Source organism: Chanodichthys erythropterus, chromosome 17 (genome assembly GCF_024489055.1).
Source record: "Chanodichthys erythropterus isolate Z2021 chromosome 17, ASM2448905v1, whole genome shotgun sequence".
In the NCBI taxonomy this organism is placed as follows: domain Eukaryota; kingdom Metazoa; phylum Chordata; class Actinopteri; order Cypriniformes; family Xenocyprididae; genus Chanodichthys; species Chanodichthys erythropterus.
In genome coordinates, this window is record NC_090237.1 from 29,354,355 (window position 1) to 29,381,146 (window position 26,792).

General features: G+C 40.3%; 1 protein-coding gene across 1 annotated transcript; it reads left to right on the plus strand.

Moving 5' to 3' along the window:
- Positions 1-26,697, plus strand: LOC137005176 (myeloid cell surface antigen CD33-like). Its single transcript, XM_067365999.1, has 13 exons — positions 1-91; positions 969-1,027; positions 1,132-1,512; positions 1,691-1,987; positions 2,069-2,168; positions 3,710-3,748; positions 15,981-16,013; positions 16,140-16,187; positions 19,157-19,183; positions 19,548-19,589; positions 19,957-20,025; positions 20,361-20,379; positions 20,895-26,697. The coding sequence occupies exons 2-13, from the start codon at positions 988-990 to the stop codon at positions 20,955-20,957; spliced, it is 1,158 nt and encodes a 385-aa protein (XP_067222100.1). The 5' UTR covers positions 1-91; positions 969-987; the 3' UTR covers positions 20,958-26,697.
- Positions 26,698-26,792: the final 95 nt, after the last annotated feature.

The window sequence follows — 26,792 nt, forward strand, 5'->3', positions numbered from 1 at the left end:
GTTGTTAGGCAGTTTATATCTCTGGTTTGCATTAGAATTCAGTCAGTCATTCAGTTAGTAAAGGCACACCAGTCACACTCTGAAAAATAAGGTAGGCTCCCTTTCTTTTTTTTTAAATAATTATTATCATCAAGAAAAAATGAATGAAAAATATTCCTGATCCTAAGCATAGTGATAATATTTCAAACAAATGTCTGTGTATATGAAATTTTATGAATATATGATGATTGAAAAAATACAAAATATACATATAAAGAATTGCCTTGTATTATTTCATATATTTAATGTTCTTCACTTATTTAATTTCCATTATTTATATTATATTTGATTGCTTATTGATTATTGCTAGATGTTTATCTAGTGTATGATTTATATTAGATGCATATGTATCACATTATTATTGTTTTTATTTATTTATTTATTTATTTTTTCAGATGCAAAGGTCCTTTTGCTCTTAATTTACTCACATGTATATTTCTAGAGAACTGTAACAGGTTGTGTATTAACCTCATAAAGGTTTACTTAACAAAATAAATAAAAAAAAAAAAAAAAAAAAAAAAACCTTCACACTTGCCCTCCTAAGCGAGGCCCATATCTATTTTTATCTTCTTTTTTTTTCCTGTTTGTCCAGTATTGCTTGTGACCTAGTAAGCACAGGCAAATGCTAATCTTAGAATGATGTCAGACTTGTACATACTGTCCCTTTGTATTCTCATTGTATTTGCTTCAAGTAATCATTGATTAAATTTGTTATTCCTTTATCAACAAATATCAGTGTCCAACAGCCGTGTCTACTGATTCTCCTTGCATCAATATCAATAAATTATAAATTTTTGTTTCCAATTTTTATCACTTGAGAACTCTCAGGTTGATTTTTATGATCACTATAATTGAAGCCTGTGCAGTGCCCTATATACGCAAAGTAATCAGTAAACATGTGATCAATTTCTGTGTTTTTGCCTCTTCAGTTTATAGAGTCAGTCCAGCATGGGTGCACAGGCACAAGTTCTTCTCTGTTGGCTTCAGGGTATGATTTTAAAGCATTGTTTAAAGATTATTTAAAATATATATTTCTATTAAAAATGTAAGTGTACATTTTTCACTGATTGTGTTATTATTATTATTTTGCAGTTGTTTGTGCTGTCGTGTTTGGAGATGTTTGGAAGGTGAAGGTAGAGTCTGAAATGGAGGCTCTGGTCTCATCTTGTGTTGTGTTGCCCTGTTCATTCAAATACCCTGCTGAACAACAGCCCTCCAGTCGTATTAAAGGCATGTGGCAGATGAAGGACAAACGGGAGGATTTCATCTATCACAATGATCCTACAAAAGTTCTAGAGAATTTCAAGAGTCGCACAAAACTGATTGGGTCACTGGGTGCTTTAAACTGCTCCTTGGAGATTGATGAAGTCAAAAACCATGACAACGGCCCGTATTGTTTCAGGGTGGAATTAGAGACATCTAAAATAGACAAGTACTCCTTTGTGGACAAATGTGTGAGAATTAATATGATTGGTAAGTGTGCTTTTGAGCTCTTAACCTATAATTACAACTCCTAAATATGGTACAAAGCTAACTAAAAAATGGAAAGAGTCCAAATGATGTTTTTGTAACTACAGTTAGTAAATAAGATACATTTTGCCTTTATTTACTATGTGAAATATATGTTTTGTCATTCAAAATATGTGTATAGAGCAAGCATCAAAACCAGAGCTGCAGGCTGAGATGTCTGTGAAAGAGGGTGAATCCACAGTCTTCAAATGCTCTGTCCGGCACACCTGTCCATCCCATCAGCCCACTCTCAGCTGGAGCCGCCCTGGAAATGTCATCATGAGCTATAAGGACATTGGTCATGGAAAATGGGAGGCAGAATCTCTCCTTACTTTCACCCCAACAAAAGAGGATGATCACAACTCTATCACATGCACTGTCAAGTACCACGGGAGTGTCCGGGGTGAAATGCAAGCCACACAGCCTATCTTTGTGAAAGGTATAACAATAAAACTCTTCTGTGTATATAATGTTATAAGTGATCATTTTAAGTAATTAAGTGAGTTTTATTTTTCATCAGAACAAGCAACTCTCAACCACATCATCATACCAGCCATCTCTGGTCTTGGAGCTGCTCTTTTGGTTGGATTACTGTGTTTCTTTGTTGTCAAGAGATACAAGTGAGTCTGGATAGGACTATCAATTAGTAATGTTAAGGAATGCATAAAAATATCTGATATTTGAGTAAATTCCTTATATTAATTACATTTAAAATTTGAGTAAATTTCATAATTTTATTTATAATTGGTTTCTTTTAACCCTCTACTGCACACGTTGATGGCATTTTTTTTTTTTTTTTAAATTCCACATAATTTTTTGGTTTATTTTGGAACATTATATTTATAAAACATTTCTTTGTATCGTGTAGTGTGTCAAATAATATACTTGTAATAAGATTTCACTCTGTACGAAATTTCAAAAAAGCAGTTTTTCTCTGCTGTGAAATTACAGTTTTTGCACATCACTTTGGGTGTTCCTTCATACCCAGGAACCCTAAATCTTCCCTTTTAATAACACATTAATGCCAATGTGAGGTATTGTCCAAAACATCCTTGAAAAGTACCCCTTATCGCACAATGTTGCCCTGAGGCAACAAAAAGAAAAACTGAATTTCTGAACATGCTAAATAAAAAAAGGCTTCTCTACACCTTCATACACACACACACACACACACACACACACACACACACACACACACACACACACACACACACACACACACACACACACACACACATATATTTTTTTATGTACAGTTTGTGTCATTTTAAATAAGATTACTAAAGCAAATAATCTTGCCTTCTTCTCACACCATATGCTCCTGTGACCATGTGTCAGATCAGGACAAATGGTGCTTGATAGTGAGTCCCACACCTTACAGGACTGTTCTTTGGTACTTCCTTTCTAATTTGTTGTAATCATTTAAAGGAAAATGTACTAAACATAGGGTTTAAGAGGGCAACACTGTGCTGTAGAGGGTTAAAACACACACACAAAAGGGAAACTGCACACCAAACAAATTAAAAGTTCAAGTTCTATTGTAAAGTAGTATTTTATTAAAGATTCTCATATTAAGTGACAACAGAAGCAGTTTTTTTTTTTTTTTTTTTTTTTTTTTAAGGTTTAAGCACTGAATAGTCCAAGATGAACTGAAACATTTTGTTTTGTTTTGTTTTTTTCTTTTTGCGCACACTCACTTTTTTGTTAGTGCTCTTTGGTATTTTGTTGTCACTTTATTACTAAATATCAATGGATCTTGAACTTTGAATTAGTGTGTGTGTGTGTGTGTGTGTGTGTGTGTGTGTGTTTTTTCCCTCTATGTTTTGTAAACTGAATCTATGCACACTATTTCACGTACACATTGGTGCAGTACTGTTTCTTATTCTTTTAAAACACTGTACTTATACAGTGAGCATTTGAGAATGCATTATGACAATGTTACTCAACTCCAGTCTTTGGGACTTTCCAGCCAGAATGAATTAGATGTCTCCCTATTTAACACACTAAGAAGCTGATAAGTTAAATCAAGTGTTTTATTTAGTTAGACATTTAAATCATTCTGGTAGGTTGGTCTCAAGGACTGGAGTTGAGAAACAATGCATTACAATATTCTGGTATCGTTCAGTTATATTTTATGTTAAATCTCTCAAATCTATCCCAGGAATCGCATTGCAGATCTCCAATCCAGAAACGACAATGGGTGAGTAAACAGCAATTCTACCTGGGAACATTATAGTACTGATTTTAAAATTTGTGGCTTTGAGTCCATGTCTGTGAACTTTGAGTTATTTATAGTAGTGTACTCCAAAAAGCTGATAAAACAAACTTTATATTATATATATATATATACACTGCGTTCCAAATTATTATGCAATTGACATATCAGTAAGATTTCAGTACAATAAACATTCAGATTTTAGTTTTTCTAAGAAAATGTTTGTTTGTTTATTCATGTCTTTTTAAATAACTGGTAACAATCTCAGACAAAATAATTTGCCAGATCTATGGAAACCCTACTTAGAGGTTGTTCCACATTATTAAGCAAGTCACAGTTCTCATGCAATATGAGGAGGAAGAAAGATCTTTCTGAAGATGAAAAGCATGAAATGGTGCAATGTTGTGCAAAAGGCATGAAAACAACTAATATTGTGTGAAACTGAAGGGAGATTATCAAATTATCATAAGATTTGTGAGTGATTTAGAGCACAGCAGAACTCGGTCAGATAAAGGCTTATTAATGAAAGTTCCTGTCAAAAAAAAAATTGTATTAAAAGGGCAGCTATAAAAAAGCCAGTGTTGAGCAGCAAACAGGTATTTGAAGCTGCTGGTGTCTCTGGAGTCTCAAGAAGCTCTCCATGCAGGCTGGCAGTTGTGCGTAAAGATGCATTTTAGACACCACTAACCAAACCTAACAAAGAGAAACATTTACAGTGGGTGTAGAAATACATTTTCAAACAGTTTTATTGCTGTGGTGTTTTTTTTTGCAGCATGGGATAGTGCATAGTGCATTGTACAATAGTGCATTTTTATACCATAGTTGAAAATGGCCAGTTATGAACTCCACATATCTTGCAAAAGTCATTTTAATACCCTCAGAGACCCTAAAGGGACCTTCCATCTCACTTCCCAATATTCCAGCCCAAATCATCACCCACCAGCTCCTTGCTGACGTCACAGTCTTGTTGGAACGTGGTGGCCATTCACCAACCATCCAGGAATCCATCCATTTAGACCATCCATTGTAGTACGGCATTAGTCAGTGAATAAAACTACTTAAAAATGAATCTTCATGTATTTCTACACCCACTGTAAATGTTTCTCTTTGTGAGGTTTGGTTTGGAGTGGCTGAAATGCATCTTTACGCACAACTGCCAGCCTGCATGGAGAGCTTCTTGAGACTCCAGAGACACCAACAGCTTCAAATACCTGTTTGCTGCTCAACACTGGCTTTTTTATAGCTGCCCTTTTAATACAATTCAATTTTTTGGACACGAACTTTCATTAATAAGCCTTTATCTGCTGTGCTCTAAATCACTCACAAATCTTATGATAAGTCAATAATCATCATTCAGTTTCACACAATATTAGTTCAGACAGGACCACTTTGGCAAGTTACTTGAGTTTATTGAACACAATTATCTTTGGCGGTATGGTTCCTTATGGGGGTTCTTGCTCAAATTAATTGAACATACAAGAGCTTTAACATTAACCCCCCGGAACCATCAGCTTGGAAATACAGAGACAATTAAGACACTAGTAATGTCTTTAAGAGCGAATGTGGTATCATGTAGATATGTGGGACATCTATACTGTAGGATGAGTGTCTCTCAGCAGTGCGGTCCATGCCAGCCGGGACTTGAAGCCTTGTTGACTTTTAGGTAGTGATCTGAAACAAAAGATGATGACAACCAGAAGGTGCACAGTAATATGCTCATGCTTATAATGGGGATGGAGGGAGGATTGCGAGCAGTTTGAGCATACTTACCGAGCAGCAATGCCACGTATATATGTCCCGTGTCTAATAGGAGAATGGTAATGATTGGAGCGATTTGACAGCTGACCGCGTCAGCTGGTCGCAGCACTATGCCTACGTGGCCTGACTGAACTAACGTTGCGCTCGATTTCAGACAGGACCACTTTGGCAAGTTACTTGAGTTTATTGAACACAATTATCTTTGGCGGTATGGTTCCTTATGGGGGTTCTTGCTCCAAAATTAATTGAACATACAAGAGCTTTAACATTAACCCCCCCAAACATAATGAGAAGGATTACTTGCCCGAAGTAGAACCCCCCCAAAACCATACTTGTTCCATTCCTGCAAAAGAGAAAGACAATGTTATTAAGATATACTTAATGTAGCCTACTGACTATCAGAGGGGTATTCTCCCCTCTAGAAGGAGGGAGAGAATAGCAGGCCCCTCTTTTAATTTAAGTAGCGAGGGGTGTTCATCCCCTGCAGGGGAATGAACAGCAGGCCCCTGCAGTTACAGCAGCAAAGGGAGTTCTCTCCAGCGGGAGAAAACAGCAGTCCCTTTTTTTTTTTTTTTTTGCGAGAGGTGTTCTTCCCTCGCTTTTTAAAAAAGTAGCAGTGGGAGAAGCACAAAGCAGCATGTCCCCCTGAGACTGGCATGAGGGGTAGGAGAGCAGCATGCGAATGCTACAAGAATGCAGTGTGCATTTTTTTTTTCTTAGGGTGATTGTTCCCGCAATAGCTGCAAGCATGAAAATATTTAGTTATTATGAGTGCAACATTCTCGTTGAATTATAGCAAGAGGGGTTTGTCTTTCAGGCTTCACCTGTTCTGGCGCCGAAGCGCTAGTTTCCTGAGTTGAGCGGTCTTGCGCCGGGTTCACACCGCAAGCGGCAGCAGAGCGGAAGCAGCGCGTTACGCCGGGTTCACACCGCAAGCGGCAACAGAGCGGAAGCAGCGCGTTACGGCGGGTTCACACCGCAAGCGGAAGCAGAGCGGAAGCAGCGCGTTACGGCGGGTTCACACCGCAAGCGGAAGCAGCGCGTTATGCCGGGTTCACACCGCAAGCGGCAGCAGAGCGGAAGCAGCGCGTTACGGCGGGTTCACACCGCAAGCGGAAGCAGAGCAGAAGCAGCGCGTTACGGCGGGTTCACACCGCAAGCGGCAGCAGAGCGGAAGCAGCGCGTTACGGCGGGTTCACACCGCAAGCGGAAGCAGAGCAGAAGCAGCGCGTTACGGCGGGTTCACACCGCAAGCGGAAGCAGAGCGGAAGCAGAGCGGAAGCAGCGCGTTACGGCGGGTTCACACCGCAAGCGGCAGCAGAGCGGAAGCAGCGCGTTACGGCGGGTTCACACCGCAAGCGGCAGCAGAGCGGAAGCAGCGCGTTACGGCGGGTTCACACCGCGAGCGGAAGCAGAGCGGAAGCAGCGCGTTACGCCGGGTTCACACCGCAAGCGGCAGCAGAGCGGAAGCAGCGCGTTACGGCGGGTTCATACCGCAAGCGGCAGCAGAGCGGCAGCAGAGCGGAAGCAGCGCGTTACGGCGGGTTCACACCGCAAGCGGCAGCAGCACGTTACGGCGGGTTCACACCGCAAGCGGCAGCAGCACGTTACGCCGGGTTCACACCGCAAGCGGAAGCAGCGCGTTACGGCGGGTTCACACCGCAAGCGGCAGCAGCACGTTATGCCGGGTTCACACCGCAAGCGGCAGCAGCACGTTACGCCGGGTTACGCGAGAATTCACACTGGAGCGTTTGTACAGCGTCACAGCAGCGGCTCGAAGCTACATATAAAGTGAGTATCTCTTTACAAAGACAGCTATAAATGCTTATAAAATTGGTCATTGTTAAACTTGATAGTCTTGAAAGTTTGTTAACATGCAAGGTGTACAACACTCACATATATAAACATAAAATAAATAAAAATAAATAAATAAAAGCCTTGTGTCATCCATTGCTGCACACGAATGAGGTAAGCTTTGTGTTTTACATCATCTGATGCATGAACATGTTTACAAGACTGCAAACTCGGCGAAAAAGTCAGCAACTCGGGTTTGATTTGGGTATGCAAGAGCCTATATGGCTGTCTGTGTTATAACTAAAATAATGTTTCTTTCATGACGTACTTCAATTCTTGTTAAAACACACTAGATATGCTTATTCTGTGCATTTTGAGTACTTTTGTGTGAAGTCACATTTATTTTGTACATTAAAGGTGTACTTCACTTTAATTGAGCGTTAGCAATGCAGCAAATATAGTTGAAAGTACGTTGCTGCTTTAGATGAAAATGATTTGTGGTATTTGTAAAAAAAGAGTACCTCCGTAAGACATGCAAGATCCGAAATAATGGTAGATAGGTATCTAATTCCTTTCTCCTGTCTGGATACACTTCATGGATAATGTCTCTAAACACGGTGAAAGCAACGTTAAATTCTGCCATGGTTAACTTCTGGTGAGTCTTGGATCGTATCTTTAAGAATGACAGAAATGTCCCCACAACATCTTTCGTTAGTTTCTGCGCATAGCAATATTTTAAACAGTTTAATGTCATACCTGACAGGATTTGAGACTGCAGTTGGGGAGAAATAGCAGCTGCTGGGGGCAAAAAAAGGCACCCCGGTGGAAGCGGCAGGTACCGCAAAGCTTGCAAGCAGTTTGAGCATACTTACCGAGCAGCAATGCCACGTATATATGTCCCGTGTCTAATAGGAGAATGGTAATTATTGGAGCGATTTGACAGGTGACCGCGTCAGCTGGTCGCAGCACTATGCCTACGTGGCCTGACTGAACTAACGCTGCGCTCGATTTGTTTTCATGCCTTTTGCACAACATTGCACCATTTCATGCTTTTCATCTTCAGAAAGATCTTTCTTCCTCCTCATATTGCATGAGAACTGTGACTTGCTTAATAATGTGGAACAACCTCTAAGTAGGGTTTCCATAGATCTGGCAAATTATTTTGTCTGAGATTGATCCCAGTTATCTAAAAAGACATGGATAAATAAACAAACAAACAAACATTTTCTTAGAAAAACTAAAATCTGAATGTTTATTGTACAGAAATCTTACTGATTTGTCTCTTGCATAATAATTTGGAACGCAGTGTGTGTATATATATATATATATATATATATATATATATATATATATATATATATATATATATATATATATATATATATATATATATATATATATATATATATATACATGCTTAACACATTTATTAGACTAGATTAGGTGAGCGGAGGCCTCAGCAGAATGACTCTCTGAAGCGAGAGGAGGCCAGCCAAACTCAAATGTCAGTGTTATTATTTGGCATGCAGGTATGATGGTAATAATAATATGTTTAATATATAGCACCTTTCCAAAGCTCAAGGATGCTTCACAATAACAGTAAGGAACAAACAATCATTTCACACACACAAATGTTAATTCTATTCATCAGCAGCAGTTTCCATGTTTCATTAACGGTTCATGTTAGCAGCCTATTGTGTATTTACCATGGCAACTGTTGTTTCCACAACCCCAAAATACTATATTTTCACTTTGTGTTATTATGTATATTTTTAAATTACTGCAGTGGCTCATGCCAACTTACCAACTTTATTGTATTAACAAAAACTAGTCTGGGTCCGCTATTTAATAGCTTTACCTTATAGACATTTATTCATCAGTATCAGTCATATTCCTACAATTTATGTGTATGTTGAGTAAAGTGGGACAGTACTCACAGAGGGCTGAACACCTGATGTCATTGCCTGACTGGGGCTCAGATGAATGAACCTCAGATCAGGAGGAGGTCAAACTACACTCAACCTTAAAGGGTTAGTTCACTTAAAAATTAAAATAATTTCATTTATAACTCAGCCTCATGTTGTTCTACAGCCATAAGTTCATCTTCCGAACACAAATTAAGATATTGTTGATGAAATCCGGTGGTTCAGTGAGGCCTCTATTGCCAGCAAAGCCAGTCAAACTTTCAAGGTCCATAAAGGGGCTAAAAGCATATTTGAAACAGTTCATGTGAGTACAGTGGTTCTATCTTAATATTATAAAGTGACAAGAATACTTTTTGTGCACCAAAAAATAAAAAAAATAAATAAAAATAATGACTTTTCAACAATATCTATATGGGCTGATTTCAAAACACTGCTTCTGAGCTTTACAAATCGAATCAGTGAATCATAGCAGTTTAGCAGTTTAGCCATTTGATAGGAGATCTGAAAGATTCATAACGCTCCGAAGCAGTGTTTTGAAATCTGCAAATATAGATATAGTCATCACTGAGTCATCGGATTTCATCAATAATATCAAAAATTTGTGTTCTGAAGATGAACGAAGGTCTTACAGGTGTAGAACGACATGAGGGTGAGTAATAATTCACATTATTTTCATTTTTTGGTGAACTAACCCTTTAACCTTTCTTCATGATATTCATGTTCACACGTAGGCAAACAAATGGATACTGAAGACAAAAGAAGATGTTGACATGTACTACAGGTGCCCTCTTATACTCACGGTCGCACAAGTAGCCACACCATGGGCTGTCGCTGACCCTTGTCACATTTGAATCACATGCTTTAGAAGCAGGTCACACTGGAGGAGTTTCCCAAAGTGTCTTCGGACACAGTGCGAGTTCCCATTTGAAAGGGAACAATATTTACGGTACTCAGACAGGAATGTTATATGCAAATTGTTTTGATAAAGGTAAACAAGATACATTTCAAGTTTCAACATTATTTATTGTTCAGATATTCCTTTAAAATAAATAATTATCAGTTGTATGCAAAGTGTATGCAAAGTGAACCACATTTGGTTTTGGACCCCTGAAAATGTACAATTTAACAATTTACTCAAGGAGCCAAATTGAAATCCCCATATCTGTGGAAATGAACTATATAGGGCATTAAAATATAAGATACCAAAAGAAAAGTTTGCTAGGAACCAAAATCTAAAAGAGTATTAAGATATCATCGCTTCTTGAGTTACAGGAATGTAAACTCTGGGGGAAAACACAAGTGCTTTTTCACATTTTTGAACAGTCACCATTGGCATATAATGCAACAAAGTGTCAACAGATTTTACAAACAGACAACAAATCTCTGTGTACAAATACACTAATGCGCTCATCTTTCTAAAGTCATTTTTACCCCCCTTTAATTTGGCTCCAAATCTCAGGTGAAAATGGTCATTTTCACCTTTTTTCACCCCCTTTACAAAATATTGGACTACTCCATTAATATTCATCCATGACATTTAATATTTTGTCTGTCTTCTTATTTTTCTGTTATAAAAAGAAATACAATGAGATCAAACTGTATGTCTTATCTGACTCGGGTGGAGAGGGGAAGTACATTGTGCTTAAAGATGCTTCCTGATGATAAAACCACAGTTCCCATTCAGTCGGTCACGTTCGACGTACGTCGGACAGACCGACGAATAGGAATCTCGCTAGAGAGGCCAATCTACTTCGAGTGTAACTAAAACGAGCCAATGCACATTGGCAAGGCTGTTCTCACGGCCGGTACGGTGCACTTTTAACGGCTTTTCAGCGCTCTTTACGGCTGGTAGGAGTGAGCGCCTTCAAAGAGAGAGAAAGCACATGACAGGCTGCACACAATCCCTGTCTGTGTTGCGGTGGCCGTTCCCCTGCGTGCTTCAGCACTTCTAAAAGAGTAAAGTCCCTGAAAGAGCTTACACAAGTAGATTTGCGTCTTTTTAAAGACGACATCCTACTTGTGTTTCTGGATGCGATCGTTCCTGTCCTCACTGGCGGCCACGATCACCGTTTCGCATGTCTGGGCGCGTGCTGAAATGATGTTCGTGGGTGTTCATGTTTTCATATGAGAACATGATCACGTCGACACGCCGGTCGTGACTCTTCTTTCTCCGGGAAGCTTGAGTCCCCTCTGTTGTTGGCCAGCTGCCGCTTGTGTGTAAAAGCACAGCCGCGGGTCTGCCCGACACTCTGGGAGACCGCGGAGATCAGCGAGAGCAAACCTCTCGCTCCTCTGCGTGTCGTGTGCCGTCGAGCTGCCGGGCTGCAGCGCGGGTTGTCACGGCAACCCAGCGCTCGCTCGGCGCTCTAGATGCGCGGTTCCCTTGCGTAATGTCCATTGTAGCGCCCTCTCTGGTGCACCAGAAGAGGTCTACTTTGCTGATATGGCTTGGGTGACATGAGGTTGAGGGGTTCCTTCGGGGAACCAACCCCCTAGGGCCCCTCCCTCTCTAGCGCATTGCAAGCTGTGCAGTTTCTGGATTGGATTGCTGGTCCTTTTCATAGGGGAACCTAGCATTTCATTCAGAGCTCCAGCTGAGGGACAGATGTCAATTGCAGCATCGGAGAGAGTGCTGTTATGCTCTGGAAATGAGGGTGATGCTGCCCACTGTAATGGTGTGTGCTTATGCTGACTCAGATTCAGAGTTTACAGCCATGCTTTCCTGGGTCTTCCAGATGTGCATGGAAAACTTGGCAGTATGGGGGTATATTGGTGCCATAAATATGGAATGCCAAAGGTGCCAATCTGCATAAGTTTTTCCTCTCTCACTACCCTCTTGGATGGGGTGGCTGTACACAGACCACACCCACCCTGCATGTGAGGCCAAGGCACTCTTTTTGCATGAGGGTAGTTCTGTGCTGGGGTTGAGCTGCGCTTGTTGACTAACCGTGATCAAAGTCACGGCGCAGGCCCTCAGCCAGACGATGTCCACCTCCGTGGTCCAGAAGTGCCTCCTGGCTTACCTTGTGAGGTGTGAGAGGTTGTCAAGCTAAATGCTTTCTCAATGCTCCCATCTTACGAGGTGGCCTTTCGGTGACACTGTCGAGGACTGAGCCCAGCGGTTCTCCTCAGTTAGTAGCGGATCGGGGAGCTTCCCATGACAAACCATTGAGTTCCTCTTGGGCCGCCCCTCAGTCTGCTCGTCGCCAAGGGTGTCGTCCCCTGCAAGAAACTCCAGCCCAGCAGGCTCTGCTGTATCCATTGCGGGGAGATGACGCCTCCCGTCTCTGCAGCTGTTTAACTGGTTGGTGAGAATCACCCCTGAGACGGGCGACCCAGAGATGGGTGGGGCTGCTCTTCCACCCCTGGAGGAGGGCCAGGTGGTAAATCCTTTATTGGGTTTGTTTCTGTTCCGCCACTGACCCAAGAGGCAGCGGTACCCAAATTTTAAAGAGCAGTTCCTCCATTTACAGGTCTGAAGAGGGTTTGGAGAGCAGTGGGAGGAGAAAAACCTCACCACTCTCATCCCCCTCTTCTGTTGCCAGCGGACAGCAGCGAGCAGCGGGCAGCCAAAGCCTCGACTGCTCCCTCTGTCCATCCGTGGAGCCAGGTAAGTGTTGCCTAGCTCACTGTGACGCCGCTTCGGGCCGCCTCACAAAGAGAGCCCCCCGAGCCGTGTCCCTGTGTTCCACCTCGCTGCCCTGCTGCGGGTACACCGGTGGTCCCTTTGGTCCTGCTTGTACGGTCTCTGCGAGCCGGGTTAGCGCTCCCCAGTCCGTCTCGCTGGCTCCTTCGGACCATCAGGGTCGGCTTGCGATTCAGTTCACCCGGCTTCCCCCCCCAAGTTCAGGGACGTCCGCTTCACTACAGTGAAAGATGCCGATGCCCCTGTTCTGCGTGCGGAGATCGCAGTCCTACTGGCGAAGGACGCGATACAGCCGGTCCCTCCAGCTGATTTGAGGTCGGGGTTCTACAGCCCCTACTTCATTGTACCCAAGAAAAGCGGCGGGTTACGACTGATCTTGGACCTGCGAGTTTTGAATCGGAGCCTCCACAAGCTACCATTCAAAATACTCACGCAGAAACGCATTTTCGAGTGCATCCGTCCCCGAGATTGGTTTGCAGCGATTGACCTGAAGGACGCGTACTTCCATGTTTCAATTCTTCCGCGACACAGGCCATTCCTGAGATTCGCGTTCGAAGGTCGAGCATATCAGTACAGAGTCCTACCCTTCGGGCTGGCCCTGTCTCCCCGCGTCTTCACGAAAGTCGTGGAGGGAGCCCTTGTTCCCATGAGAGAACAGGGTGTTCGCATTCTCAACTATCTCGACGACTGGCTCATTCTAGCACAGTCCTGGGATCAGTTGTGCAAACACAGGGATTTGGTGCTCAGACACCTCAGCCAGTTGGGGCTTCAGGTCAACTGGGAAAAGAGCAAACTCGCCCCGGTGCAGAGGATCTCTTTTCTCGGTATGGAGTTGGATTCGGTCAAGCAGATAGCACGCCTCACAGAGGAACGTGCTCGGTCAGTGTTGAACTGCCTGAATACATTCAATGGCAGGACAGCGGTCCCACTGAAGTTCTTTCAGAGGCTCCTGGGGCATATGGCGGCTGCTGCGGCTGTAACACCGCTCGGTCTGCTTCGAGCTATCACAAGCTGCGCGAACATCACTTCGGCACGTGCACTGTCTAGGAGACGTGCTTACGCCTCAAAGTGGAACCTGTTCGTCGAGTGGTGCTCTTCTCGCCGGGAAGACCCCCGAAGATGCTCGATCAGAGTCGTGCTTTCCTTCTTGCAGTAGGGTTGGAGCGTAGGCTGTCCCCCCTCCACCCTCAAAGTCCATACTGCTGCTATATCCGCTTACCACGACCACTTAGATGGCAAATCTGTTGGTCAGCACGACCTGGTCATCAGGTTCCTTAGGGGGGCGAGACGGTTAAATCCTTCTCGTCCCCTCTCCATACCCTCTTGGGACCTCACTCTGGTGCTGAGAGCACTTCAGATTGCTCCCTTTGAGCCTTTGCTGTCAGCAGACTTAAAGATTCTGTCTATGAAGACTTTGCTGCTGGTGGCATTGGCCTCCATCAAGAGGGTAGGGGACCTGCAGTCATTTTCGGTCGACGAATCGTGCCTGGAGTTCGGGCCGGGTGATAGCCACGTGGTACTAAGACCCCGGCCAGGCTATGTGCCCAAGGTTCCTACCACTCCCTTCAGGGACCAGGTGGTGAGCCTGCAAGCGCTGCCCTCGGAGGAGGCAGACCCAGCCCTGGCTTTACTCTGTCCAGTCCGCGCTTTGCGACTGTACATAGACAGAACCTAAAGCCTCAGGACCTCAGACCAGCTCTTGTCTGTTATGGAGGCCAGCAGAAGGGAAAGGCTGTCTCCAAGCAGAGGATGGCCCACTGGATAGTGGATGCCATCGCCCTGGCTTACCAAGCTCAGGGCGTGCCCTGCCCGCTCAGGTTGCATGCTCACTCCACGAGAGGTGTCGCATCCTCCTGGGCGCTGGCTCGTGGTGCCTCGCTGACAGACATTTGTAGAGCTGCGGGCTGGGCGACACCTAACACGTTCGCTAGATACTATAGCCTTCGTGTCGAGCCGGTCTCCTCCCATGTTCTCGCCACAGGTCAGAGGCACGGAGAGGCCCCGGCTTAGTGTCGGCTTGCTGCGCTACATGCGCTTCTTTCTCCAGAGAGTCCCTACAAGGCAGACCCTTTCGAGTCCTCCGATATCCCTTCGGCAGCCGACGTGGCGGAGCGTCTGACGCCAGGCCTATACTCTGTTGTATCCTTGAGAACCGGGTTTAGGCTGGGTTCCATATGTGTGACCCTACGGGGATCCCATATGGTTGGTTCCACGGTTGCTCCTAAACGAAGCCCGTGTCTTTCCCTCTGGGAGAACCCATCTCTATCGAGTTGGAGTCACCCCAGTTCTTCCATATGTAGCACAGCCCTACAGGGTTAGTCCATATGTACTTCTCCACATAACTCCTTCGGGGAAGGATGTGGCTTCTGCAGCGTTCCTTTCCCAGCGAAGGGTACGCTTTCCCAGCGTTATCCAATAGTCTCACTGAATGGGTTTTGGGGAACAGCAGTGATCGACTCTCTCTGTGTTAGCCCTGTCCCACCATCCTCAGGCAAGGGGGTTCAGGTGGCTTACAACAGAGCGCTGGAAGGGGGCAGCTCCTGTGGCGCTTTGGTAGGGATTCCTATTCGTCGGTCTGTCCGACGTACGTCGAACGTTACCGACTGAATGGGAACGTCTCGGTTACAAAGGTAACCCTCGTTCCCTGAAGGAGGGAACGGAGACGTACGTCCCGTCGCCACAGTCGCTGTACCCCGCTGATGCTGCCGCCTATCCGGTTCGGCTCCTCAGCGAAAACCTGAAGATGCAACGCACCTGCTGCTCATTATATACCCGCGCTGCGAGGCGAGCAGCTGATGCATATGATTGCATGCCAATGTGCATTGGCTCGTTTTAGTTACACTCGAAGTAGATTGGCCTCTCTAGCGAGATTCCTATTCGTCGGTCTGTCCGACGTACGTCTCCGTTCCCTCCTTCAGGGAACGAGGGTTACCTTTGTAACCGAGACGATCTGTTTCCAATCTAATAATACAGTTACTAATTAGAGTATGTTAAACTGTAACAATAAGAACCCATGAGTAAACAATGTAATTGAAAGTAAAAAGTCATCATAATTGTTTTACTATAATAATCTCAAGTGTTAAATGTTTTTTAGAGTATGGAGTCGACTATCAAGAATGTCTCGCAGGTAATCACTATACTTTTAAATCTTTTTTTAACATCTGTATGAATGATTCATAAACCTCCATCAGTTATAAATGAACTTGAACTGAATTAAATCCTTGACTTTCTCCTGTGTGTGTGTGATCACCAGGTTTCGTTCAGGTGAAGGCAGCGGTGGTCCAGGTGGCAGAGAGCAGAGGCAAGTACACAACAGCTTCTAATGCGCTCTTCTGCAACAAACCAGGACAAAACAAATCCTCTAGATGAAATTTACTCAATCTGTAATTTGATTTGCATTATATATATATATATATATATATATTTGCACGTATAGAGGTTTTTTTTTTTTTTTTTTTAATGAACAGAGACTTAGTTATCAGGAGGAATTAAAGTTGTCGGACTGGATACTATCTGTAATCCATACTTGTCCTACTATAGTAGGACAATAAATGGACAAAAGTTTTTGTATTGAGGAATCATTTTAGATTAATCTGTTATGCCTCTTCAGATGCAATTTTGTACTTTTCTCACAAATGTATTTTCTTCCTGTTTCTCAGTAGAGATCAGTACTGTCATTTCATTTGTCAAATATTCATTATGAATATTGACATATATGGTAGATATAGTATGCAGTAAAAACTCAGATCAGTTGTTTTACAGATTTTGTGATGATTGTTGTGACAGAAAATATATAATATAAACAGATAATATATATATATATATATATATATATATATATATATATATATATATATATATATATATATATATATATATATATATATATATATATATGAACTGATAGCAGGTAGGTAATGTTTTCTTTGGGTCTTTAACTTGTTAACCTGAAAAAAAATATTACTACATTATTATTGTGTTATAAAAGGAGAAAGAGATCAGACAAAGAGTCAAACTGTGAATGGTGCCGATGTGGTATTTTGAATCATCTGACGGAGGTGGAGAGGGGATGTACAATGTGTTTAAAGATACCTCTTGCTGATAAAGGCAGACACTGTTTCCAGTATATATACTGGCCTATATATTGGCATATATATTTTTCTTTTTTCTGGCATCCTTTGGCTAGCGTTACAGTATATGATCACGCTCTCATTCATTCAACTGTTATTAAACCATTCAAGTGCAAAAAGAGAACTAAGAGATTAGTTTATACAATTCCTGTATATTTCCTACATGAATATTACTGTTAGACCTGAAAATCTTAAAGGACTGTTACATGGGTCAAGAACAACAAAAACAATAATTTGAAGATTTCCAGAATTTTTTTTATTTATTTATTTATTTATTTTGGTTAAAAATTATCCATGCAGCTGTTTGTCTTTGTGTCATTAAGTCATGTCTGTTTACATAAAGAAGGAGTACCAGCTAGTAGGCTAAATCACATGTGAGGATTGTGGATCATTTATAGCCTTTTCTCACAGCAGCTGTAATAATTAACTTATTTTGATGGCGGATTGTAATCCAGAAAGGTCAAAATGACAATCATCAGTGACAAAAACAAAAAGTCAAAAGCAAAATACTTCATACTGCGTAGTGGCTATACAGAAATTGAAATCTACAGTTAATGCTAATACACACTAAATACACTGTCATGCAATGCTGATATTGTTAACATTAACAATTTGAGAAAAAAGTATAACAATAATAATAATTTGCACGGTTTGATGTGATATGAGTTAAGCGATCGTTGGATTTATTCACCATTGGCAACGCAATTTATTGTAATGATTTTTTTCTCAGTTGGTGAAAACAAAAGTGGCAGACATGTTACTTGTTCAGATCATATTTTCCGGTGAAAATTCTTATTTTAGTCATACTTACAAGACTCTGAAGTACAGTATCCACACCGATGAGGTGACTGACAACAAACATTAGATTAATCCGCACTGAGGGTAAAACTTACGGACTGCAGCTTAAAGTTTGTGTAAATTAAAAATTGTGATAATTTAAAAGTCTATTAAATGTAATAATAATAATAATAATAATAATAATATTGTTACTTTCAATTATACTTTAATGTTGAATGGCTATAGGTAATGGCTGAAAATGAGAAGAAGAAAAATCAGTAGCAGTATTTTGTATCAGTGATACTGGCCTTCATTCATATATAAAAATATGCAATTAAACACAGTCGTGGCCTAACAAGGGGCAGTCGTGGCCTAATAAGGGGCAGTCGTGGCCTAATAAGGGGCAGTCGTGGCCTAATAAGGGGCAGTCGTGGCCTAACAAGGGGCAGTCGTGGCCTAATGGATAGAGAGTCGGACTTGTAACCCAAAGGTCATGGGTTCGAGTCTCAGGTCCGGCAGGGATTGTCGGTGAGGGGAGTGAATGTCCAGTGTGAATGTGCTCTCCTCACCTTCAATACCACGACTGAGGTGAGACCCTTGAGCAAGGCACCGTACCCCCAACTGCTCCCCGGGCGCCGCAGCAATGGCTGCCCACTGCTCCGGGTGTGTGTTCACGGTGTGTGTGTTCACTGCTGTGTGTGTGCACTTGGATGGGTTAAATGCAGAGCACAAATTCCTAGTATGGGTCACCATACTTGGCCACATGTCACTTCACACTTCACTTCACATTATTTAAACCAATTTTTAATATTGTTTAGTTGGTCTAATGATGTGGTTTTAGGGGGAGTGAGTGATTATGTTGTTTTATACAATACACCATTAATTGCTTTTAATTTTGATTTGAACTTTGAGAAGTAATAGCATTTAAATTGTATCGTTGTGCCCCATGTCTAGAATTAATTAAATATTTCTTGTAAATTTCACTCTATTATGAACACAGTATTAATGTTTATTCAGCACAAAAGATTGTTTTATCATTAAATTTGACAAATTCAAACAGTCAGAAGCTGTTGTGTTACACTTATATTTAGTTATTGAAAAAGTCCCCACGGCCCCCTTTTTTAATCTATATTCAGCACTGTTGTTGAGAATCTTCAGTATGGTCATAAGCCACCAACACAACATTTATTTTTAAATATGAAAATGTTTCACTACCGTTTCACCAGTTTGTGGTGAATCAATTAATGTTTTACTGTCTTTTTGTGCAGTTGTGGGTGACATTTCAAACATTAATCTGTAAATGAAGAAATGACAAGATTAAATGTTCTCGTTTGCATTTTTTCTGTTCCTCTTTTTGATTTAGGAGGTCTATTTGGAGTAGATTTTCAAGGTATCCACACACTTCCTCTTCAGTCTGCTAATGACAGTCTGTTTGCTTGTGTCACTGCAAAGACTATATTGCATATTACTATATGGCATCTTTTTGAGCCCAGTATCTGCTTCTAGTAAAATAAAAAAACTTAGAATGAACAAAGTGAATTAAGTGACTGTTACGCCCTTGAAACAAATGCTTTGTTTTTAGTTATGTTAGTTAAATTAGTTAGAGTTATGATAGTTAAATTAGATGTACCATAGATCTAAAGCATGTAAGAGCTATGTAGGCCAGCCTTTTTTTACAAACAAAAATGTAATTTGACTTGGAAATATATGTTCTGCTGATCCTAAAGACTAATAACTATTTTTACATTTTAAAGGAGAGATCAAGGGCGTCAAATTGACAGGAAATTCGACAACAGGTTAGTATCTGCATTCTTAGTTTCTTATATTTTATATAAATTATATAATTTCTTTAATAATTTTTGATCAATTTTAATTTAGTATCAATTAAATTGCAGGGGTCTGATGCTAATGTTTTTGTAAATGTTTTTGTTCTGTAAAACAGTAGATTATGGTGATAGCAATGCTAACGTCATGAGTTAATTTTTCAGGGAACTCATGAAATGTCTAAAAATATAAATCTTTTTTCCTGTTAATTCTACTGTGTCGTGGACAGTTACTTCAATACCTATCAGTATTTTTGACATGATCAACTTTTACTATAGGGTCAATTTATATAAAGCTCTCTTTTACTTAAGTATGACAGAGGTTTTTGAATCTTAACAGGGCAAACAACATATGTACGGTGTCAGGAAACAAGCCTTTCGACAAACCTCGTATGCCATCACCAAAGAGGTACAGAGCATGTGAACTAAATTCCAGTCTCTGGATAGATTCATGGCTTTTAATGATGTCTGTCTGTGCTCAGTACTCTAATATTGTTCTGTTTGTTATAGCAATCCAATGTATGTTTAAATATTATACAATTTGATTTTTTTTTTTTTTTTATTGTAGTTAGCATTTTTGAAGCAATTTATGTGCCCTCCACTTGAAGCAATTCAGTCTGACTGAATTCAGCCATAACCATTGTTGCTTAAATCAATTATCAATAACTAATTTGATGAGTGCTTTTAACAATTGATTATTTTTTATTTATTTTTTTATTTATTTTTTCACATGGTTCACCTCAGTAAGGCCAAAGGCTACTCTGTGAGTATACTTTATTCTTACATGAACATCTGTTAACTGCTAAGTGTTTGATTTCCTTTCCTGTAGATCATAGATATATATTGGTAACAATTTACAATAAGGTTCATTAGTTAACATTAGTTAACTACATTAGTTAACATGAACTAATAATGAAATGCACTTATAAAGCATTTATTAATCTTTGTTAATGTTAATTTTAATGCACTGCAGTTAATGCACTGTGAACTAACATGAACAAACAATGAACAACTGTATTTTCATCAACTAATGTTAACGAAGATTAATAAATACAGTAACAAATGTATTGTTCATGGTTAGTTCATGTGAGTTAATACATAAACTAATATTTAACTAAGGAATCTTATTGTAATTACCAATATATTTTACCGATATTGTGTTACAGAAATATTTTATTTCAGAACTTTTGATTCATAGTTTGTGCATATCTGATGTGTTATTGCCTGTCTAATCTGACTTCTGTATCTCTGTTTTCTGTTAAAATCTTTCATTTGAAGGGTGATGATTTTGATGATGATTACACCAACACAGCAGACCTCAACTTATATGGAAATATCTGATGAAAATGCCAGTAGATTTCACATCAAGATCTTCCTACAGGCAATCCTGTTACACACATATATTATATGCAACTGAGTGTTACATTTTAAGCCAGGCATAATTGCCTAAATATGTAAGCATATAATCCCCTATTACTGTATTTGCATACTTTGTTATGATGCTTACACTCTTATAAGAAAAAAAAAAAAGGATCATCATGGGATAATTTTATGGATTTAGTTTTAAATAATTTTCATTATTAATTTTATAAGATATATATAGTTGTTTTTTTTGTTCCCCCCCCCCCCCCCCCCCCACTATTGAAAAAATCCATTAAATGTGAAAGTACCATATTATGTGTATAACCTTTTTGGCACAAAGGGTTCTTTAAAATTGAGTACATAGAACTCCACTGAAAATTTTTCTAAGAGTGTAAATTTTACACTCTAGGTAAAAAAAAAAATCATTATTAATGTACATAATAGTCATATATAGCAGTGGCGAGTGGTGACTTTTAAAACCTGGGTGGTGCGTTATGTCAAATATGCAGCTGGTGCAGATCATAGACTGCAAAAAAGATGGACGACACACTTTCACTCTCTTCTGTTGTAGTAAGTGAAGCCGCCAGTGTGCCAATATGGCACTGACATCTTGAGTCTGCACATAATGAACTTGGAGCCTGAGCCTGCACAGTAGTGAGCGCGATATCAAGGTCCTGCCCACACTCCTGCAGAATCACTTAATAAAGCAGAACAACTCAATATGTCGTTGTGAAATAAACAGTTCTGGAAATGTAGAATTTAAAGTTAAAGCTCCAATCTCCTCCTGACGATCGAGCTTTGGTGCTTCAGTGACAACTTCGCTCCGAGAAGCTGTCAATCACAGCTGTTGATTTTGACATCAGAACCTACTTTTTTAAAACAAACTTATTTAAAGAACTAAAACTTGACCTAACATCAGCATGATAAAAATTGTCTAAAATGACAGAAACCATCTTTGGAAAAAAAAAAAAAAAAAAACATTTTGATGTGTAATTTGACTGTTTAGTTTGTCCCACGTTCCATTACATTAAATGGAAAGGGCGGGGTTTATGACCTATACTGCATCCAGCCACCTGGGCACGATCCAGATGCTTTGGCTTCACTTTTCAGGACTCGTGTGGCACGCTTGGTGCAGATTCATCTGATCGACAGAATGTTATAGCTGCTCAGTTGCTTACTCTCATGACACATTGTTTGACCTATTGAAAGTAGCCTACATTTACCTCTTTAATTCTTTTTTATTAAGAATTAAAATAAGTTGGCCTATAATATAATAACTATTAGTAACTATTTTCACTTGATTTAGTTGAGTTTGTTTTGTCTCAAATACAATGATTTTCATTTGATCAATCTGGAAGCAGCAGCACATTTCCACTCGCAGCTTTTCCACTGCACTGAATCCCCCATAGGCCAACAAACAATGAAAACGCAGAACAATGATGACGATACATAACAACAGCGCAAAGGCGCAAAAGCTGCTGTAGATCTGCTTACCCGGAAGCCTCTGTAACTGGCAGATTTAAAGAAAAAATCCTATGAAAAATTATTAAAAAAAAAGGTATTTATTAACATTTTATTATGTAGGCTTTATGGTACACCTCAAACAGGAATTTATAGTATTTTATAGTAATTTATAGTGTTAATGTTAAACAGCGAGTCTATGAATGGCTTGGGTATTCAGAGCATCCGGAGCTTATATGGACTGCACGCCACTGATATATAGTACTAAAATACTTTTTTTAATGTGTGAGAGACAATGAAACATTTCGCTGAACTTTCAGTTTTGAATCTCTAGATGGCACAGACTGACAGGTTCTGAACTCAATCTGCTAGCAATCACATTGTTCTCTATAGGGCACAGCTGATTGGTTACTGCTGTATCAGTAGCCAATGAGCTCACTGCTCAACCTTTGAATAGTTGGTCAGCATTTGCTGTAGAAGCTGTAGTGTGCTTTTCAGAAACCCTACTAGAAACCCCCTGCTACGGGTAATTCATGTATGCTCACGGGCGGACTGGCCATCTGGCATACCGGGCACTTTCCCGGTGGGCCGACATGCTTTTTGGGGCCGACGGTCGCCGACCGCCAAAAAAAAATAAAAAAAATAAAAAAAATTCTCTCGGCCCATGAAAGTGGTAGGCCTAGATCGGCGGCCCAATGCTTTTTCATTTGACACTGGGCTGCTGGCCCAAAACACTTTAGTCAAAAATATCACATAGGCTATTTTTTTCCTTCTGACAGACGCGGCTCATGAAACATGTAGCTTAGCGGCCCATTGGTTGTTTTCTTGATTGACACTGGACTGGCTCAATCATATCTTTGAACAGCACCATCTATAAGATTTCTGCCTACACGCAATATAAAAAATATAATTAATAACCACGCTAAGTATTGTGCATAAATTATATAAACCTAAAATAATTATGTAAGTAGTAAAGCAATACAAACGCAAACGGGCGTTTTAAGTTTATTAAACATTTTGAGTCACCCCTCCCTTGCCTCACAGTGGTTTGGTCCACCGCGCACGTCACACTCGCTTGTGCTTAGATTCTGTAGAAGTCCGGCGGCGCCGGCGGGAGAGAACAGTTCTACAGACAGATGAGCAGGGGCGACGGACTGGGGGGGTAAAGGGTACCGAGTACCCAGGGCCCGAGGCAGGGGGGGCCCTTAGAAGTCAGTTTTCTATACATACATTTACATGCACTAACATTTGTATAGCATTTATTTACAAATAAAAAAGTTGCTGTGCAAAACTAAACTTGTAGTTAGGCACTGGTTTGGTATAAAAAAAAGTCATTTTCATGCTGTGCAGGGCCCCACCACCCCTCTCGAATCAATGTAAATGGTACGACCCGCAGGTCAGGTGCTTCTGCGGACCTGAGGTGATTCGTGAATCAGTTAATGAGACAGGAGCTGGAGTTAGCCGTGATATGAACTAGGAAGACAGGGGAAGAGTCATGTCTTTCCTTAAGAAAGGAAAATCAGGGGCTCAAAAACGAAAAGAAAAGAAGATTAAAGAGAGAAAGGCAAATGAGGGCAAGCAGTTGCTCACTCAGGTTTTTGAAAAGAAAGGTGAGCTACAAATGCATCATCGAGCATTGACATTGTTTTAACATAAATATCTACTCCAGGTAGAATAGCATACATTTATGTTCGTACTCTATTTGAATAATATACCAATACTTTATAGTATCACACGCTACATAGCGAGCAAACAATATTTCTGAGTAAATAACGGAGAAGCAGACGGAGGCGGAGCCTGCGCAGCTTGTCTCCTTTTCTGCTGCAGTTCTCCCCAGAGTCAGAACTTTACATGAAAACACTGTATATTTCCCTCCATTATCAAAATCTAACACCCGCGAAAACACAGATCGTTATAGCGCCTATTTTACCGCATTGTTATGCAAATTAGCTTGCGCACGCTCTTACATTAAGTACAGGATTGTTCTCAGTTTAATGCACATCTTAATGATTGAAAATGACTTATTTTAAAACGTAATTCAAAGACTGAATGTCTAGTTTGGCGGTTAGTGTACCCTGTGATTCTATAGTCTGCATTTATTTTAAACAGACAAATAATCAGCAATTAACTTGTACTTCGCCTACACTTTAAAAAGGGTATTGTGACAATAAAGGATATTTTAGCAAGTTAGTAGTACTTTTGACAATGAAACAAAAATATATTAATCAGAGTGTGGCTTATTTTGTTTACATTTTAAATGTTTTTATGATAAAAATGCAATACCCCACCCATTGGTATCACTATGGTATTTGGTACAGGGGCCCAGCAAGATGATTTGTACCCAGGGCCCAAAATTTGGTGCTAGGCCCCTGCAGATGAGTTCCAGTAAGTCGGCTGTCAAGGCTATTTTATTCAAAAACATCGGGTGAAGTGATTATTTTCTCTTTAACGCTGATGGTGCTGAGTAATTAGTCATAACAACAACAACAACAAAAAAAAAAAGATGATAACTGATGAATTTGACTGAATTTTTTCCGCTATTTCCGATTACTCCGCTATTTTAGAGATTATAATGTTACCTAGCTTGTTTACCATAGCTTGTTGGATATAAGTAACCCACACCAACAACAATTAACATTGTGATAAGAATAAGTAAACTGTAATAAGGCTAATAGATTTACTGTTGTGTGTTGGGTTATGCTCAGTGTGTATTCATCGTATTTTGGTGACTTGGTTGTAAACAACTAAAAATAAATAAATAAGTAGAATAAATTTTATATATATAAGCGGAAGGACGGGTGGTATTTGTGATCTTATGTGGTGGTGGGCCGGTCTGGGCCAAAAAGCCAGGGCCGATTTTTGGTCCCAGTCCATCCCTGTGTATGCTATGATATGATATGTCTTACTTGCTCACAGCAGCATGTCATGTATGTGTTGCCAATAGTAAGTCCCGTACTTGCTTTGCAAAAGCAGCAGCAGCATCAATAACCAACAGCAGTGTAGCAGATCTATTCTGCCAAGACCAAACATATCAACATTTTCATGTCCATTATCATGCCAAACACTCAGAGTTGTCATGACAAAACTGTATTTGTGCTTATTTTCATTTTTGAGACAAAATTTGTAGACATCATGCAACTTCTGTTTTAGTGTGTTTATTTCAGTTTTTTTTATGACAGAAAACAAACAAACAAATGTATAATAACAAATGTAATAGTGTCACAGTTTGAGTTGTATTTTGTTCTGTTTAGTTCATGTTTAGAGTTTGTTTTTCATTGGTCACATGTTCTTTGTTAGTTTCCCGCCTCTTGTTTGTTGTCATTCTGTTCTGATTAGTGTTTGAGTTCAGCTGTGTTTAGTTTATTAGTCTTGGGCTGCGTTCAGCCCTGACAAAACGTTGTAAATCGTTTTTTAAACGGAAACAGTGATGCGTTGAACACCCTGTTCTGATGGCGCAAGAGTTGCAACTATGGCAGCTGAGAAGGACATTCTTTGTGTTCTTTTTGAAGAATTTTCTGAGCCTGATGAAGTCGGTTTAAATACATGTTTAATACTGCAAAATACACTCAATACAACAGCAAAATATATAAGTATGAAATTTTTATATTACATTAATACCCATTGTGTGAGCTGTCTCTTTAATACCGCGTGGTTTATATACATTTTGCCGCTGATTGGGCTGACATTTCTGACACACCCATCAAACAAGAGAAAAGGTATCTCAAACCCGTTGCACGCTGTTTCCAGGAAACACGTCGTTCAACCCGGAAAACGTAGCAAAACATTGCGCGCCGGTTTGAGCTTGAACGTGCCCCTGTATTCATCTGTTTTTCCCCTGTTGGTTGCTATGGTTACTGATTGAGTTAGTTATGTTCAGGTGTGTCTAGTTTCTTTTTTTGTTCATCTTTGTCAGTTCTCTGTTGCATTTACCCAGTTGTTCTGTTTGTTTCTTATTGAAGAGTGTTTTTGTTTAAAGTTATTGTAAATAAACCTCACTGCTTGCACTTAGATCCTACATCTCCTTCGTTTTAAACCAGTGTTACAAATAGCATATTGATGTTTAATTTGTGCCAGCCTAAATGTTTAATAAAGTGCACTGCAATACATACGCTGTTACTCTTTGCCATCTGTATTTCTGTATGTCATTCCTGCTCTGTTTGGGCAGGTGGTTTCAGAATATGTTTTTCAGCATCAAGCAGAATGTCATATACCATCTTAAATGCTGGATGTTTCTGTGTCAAAGGATTTACCTGCTATTTAAAACCACAATTAAAATAATTGACAAAAATAACAGGCATCGAAACTTTCTAAACATAGCTAAATGGTATTGGAATGTATTTTTGGGGATTTCAG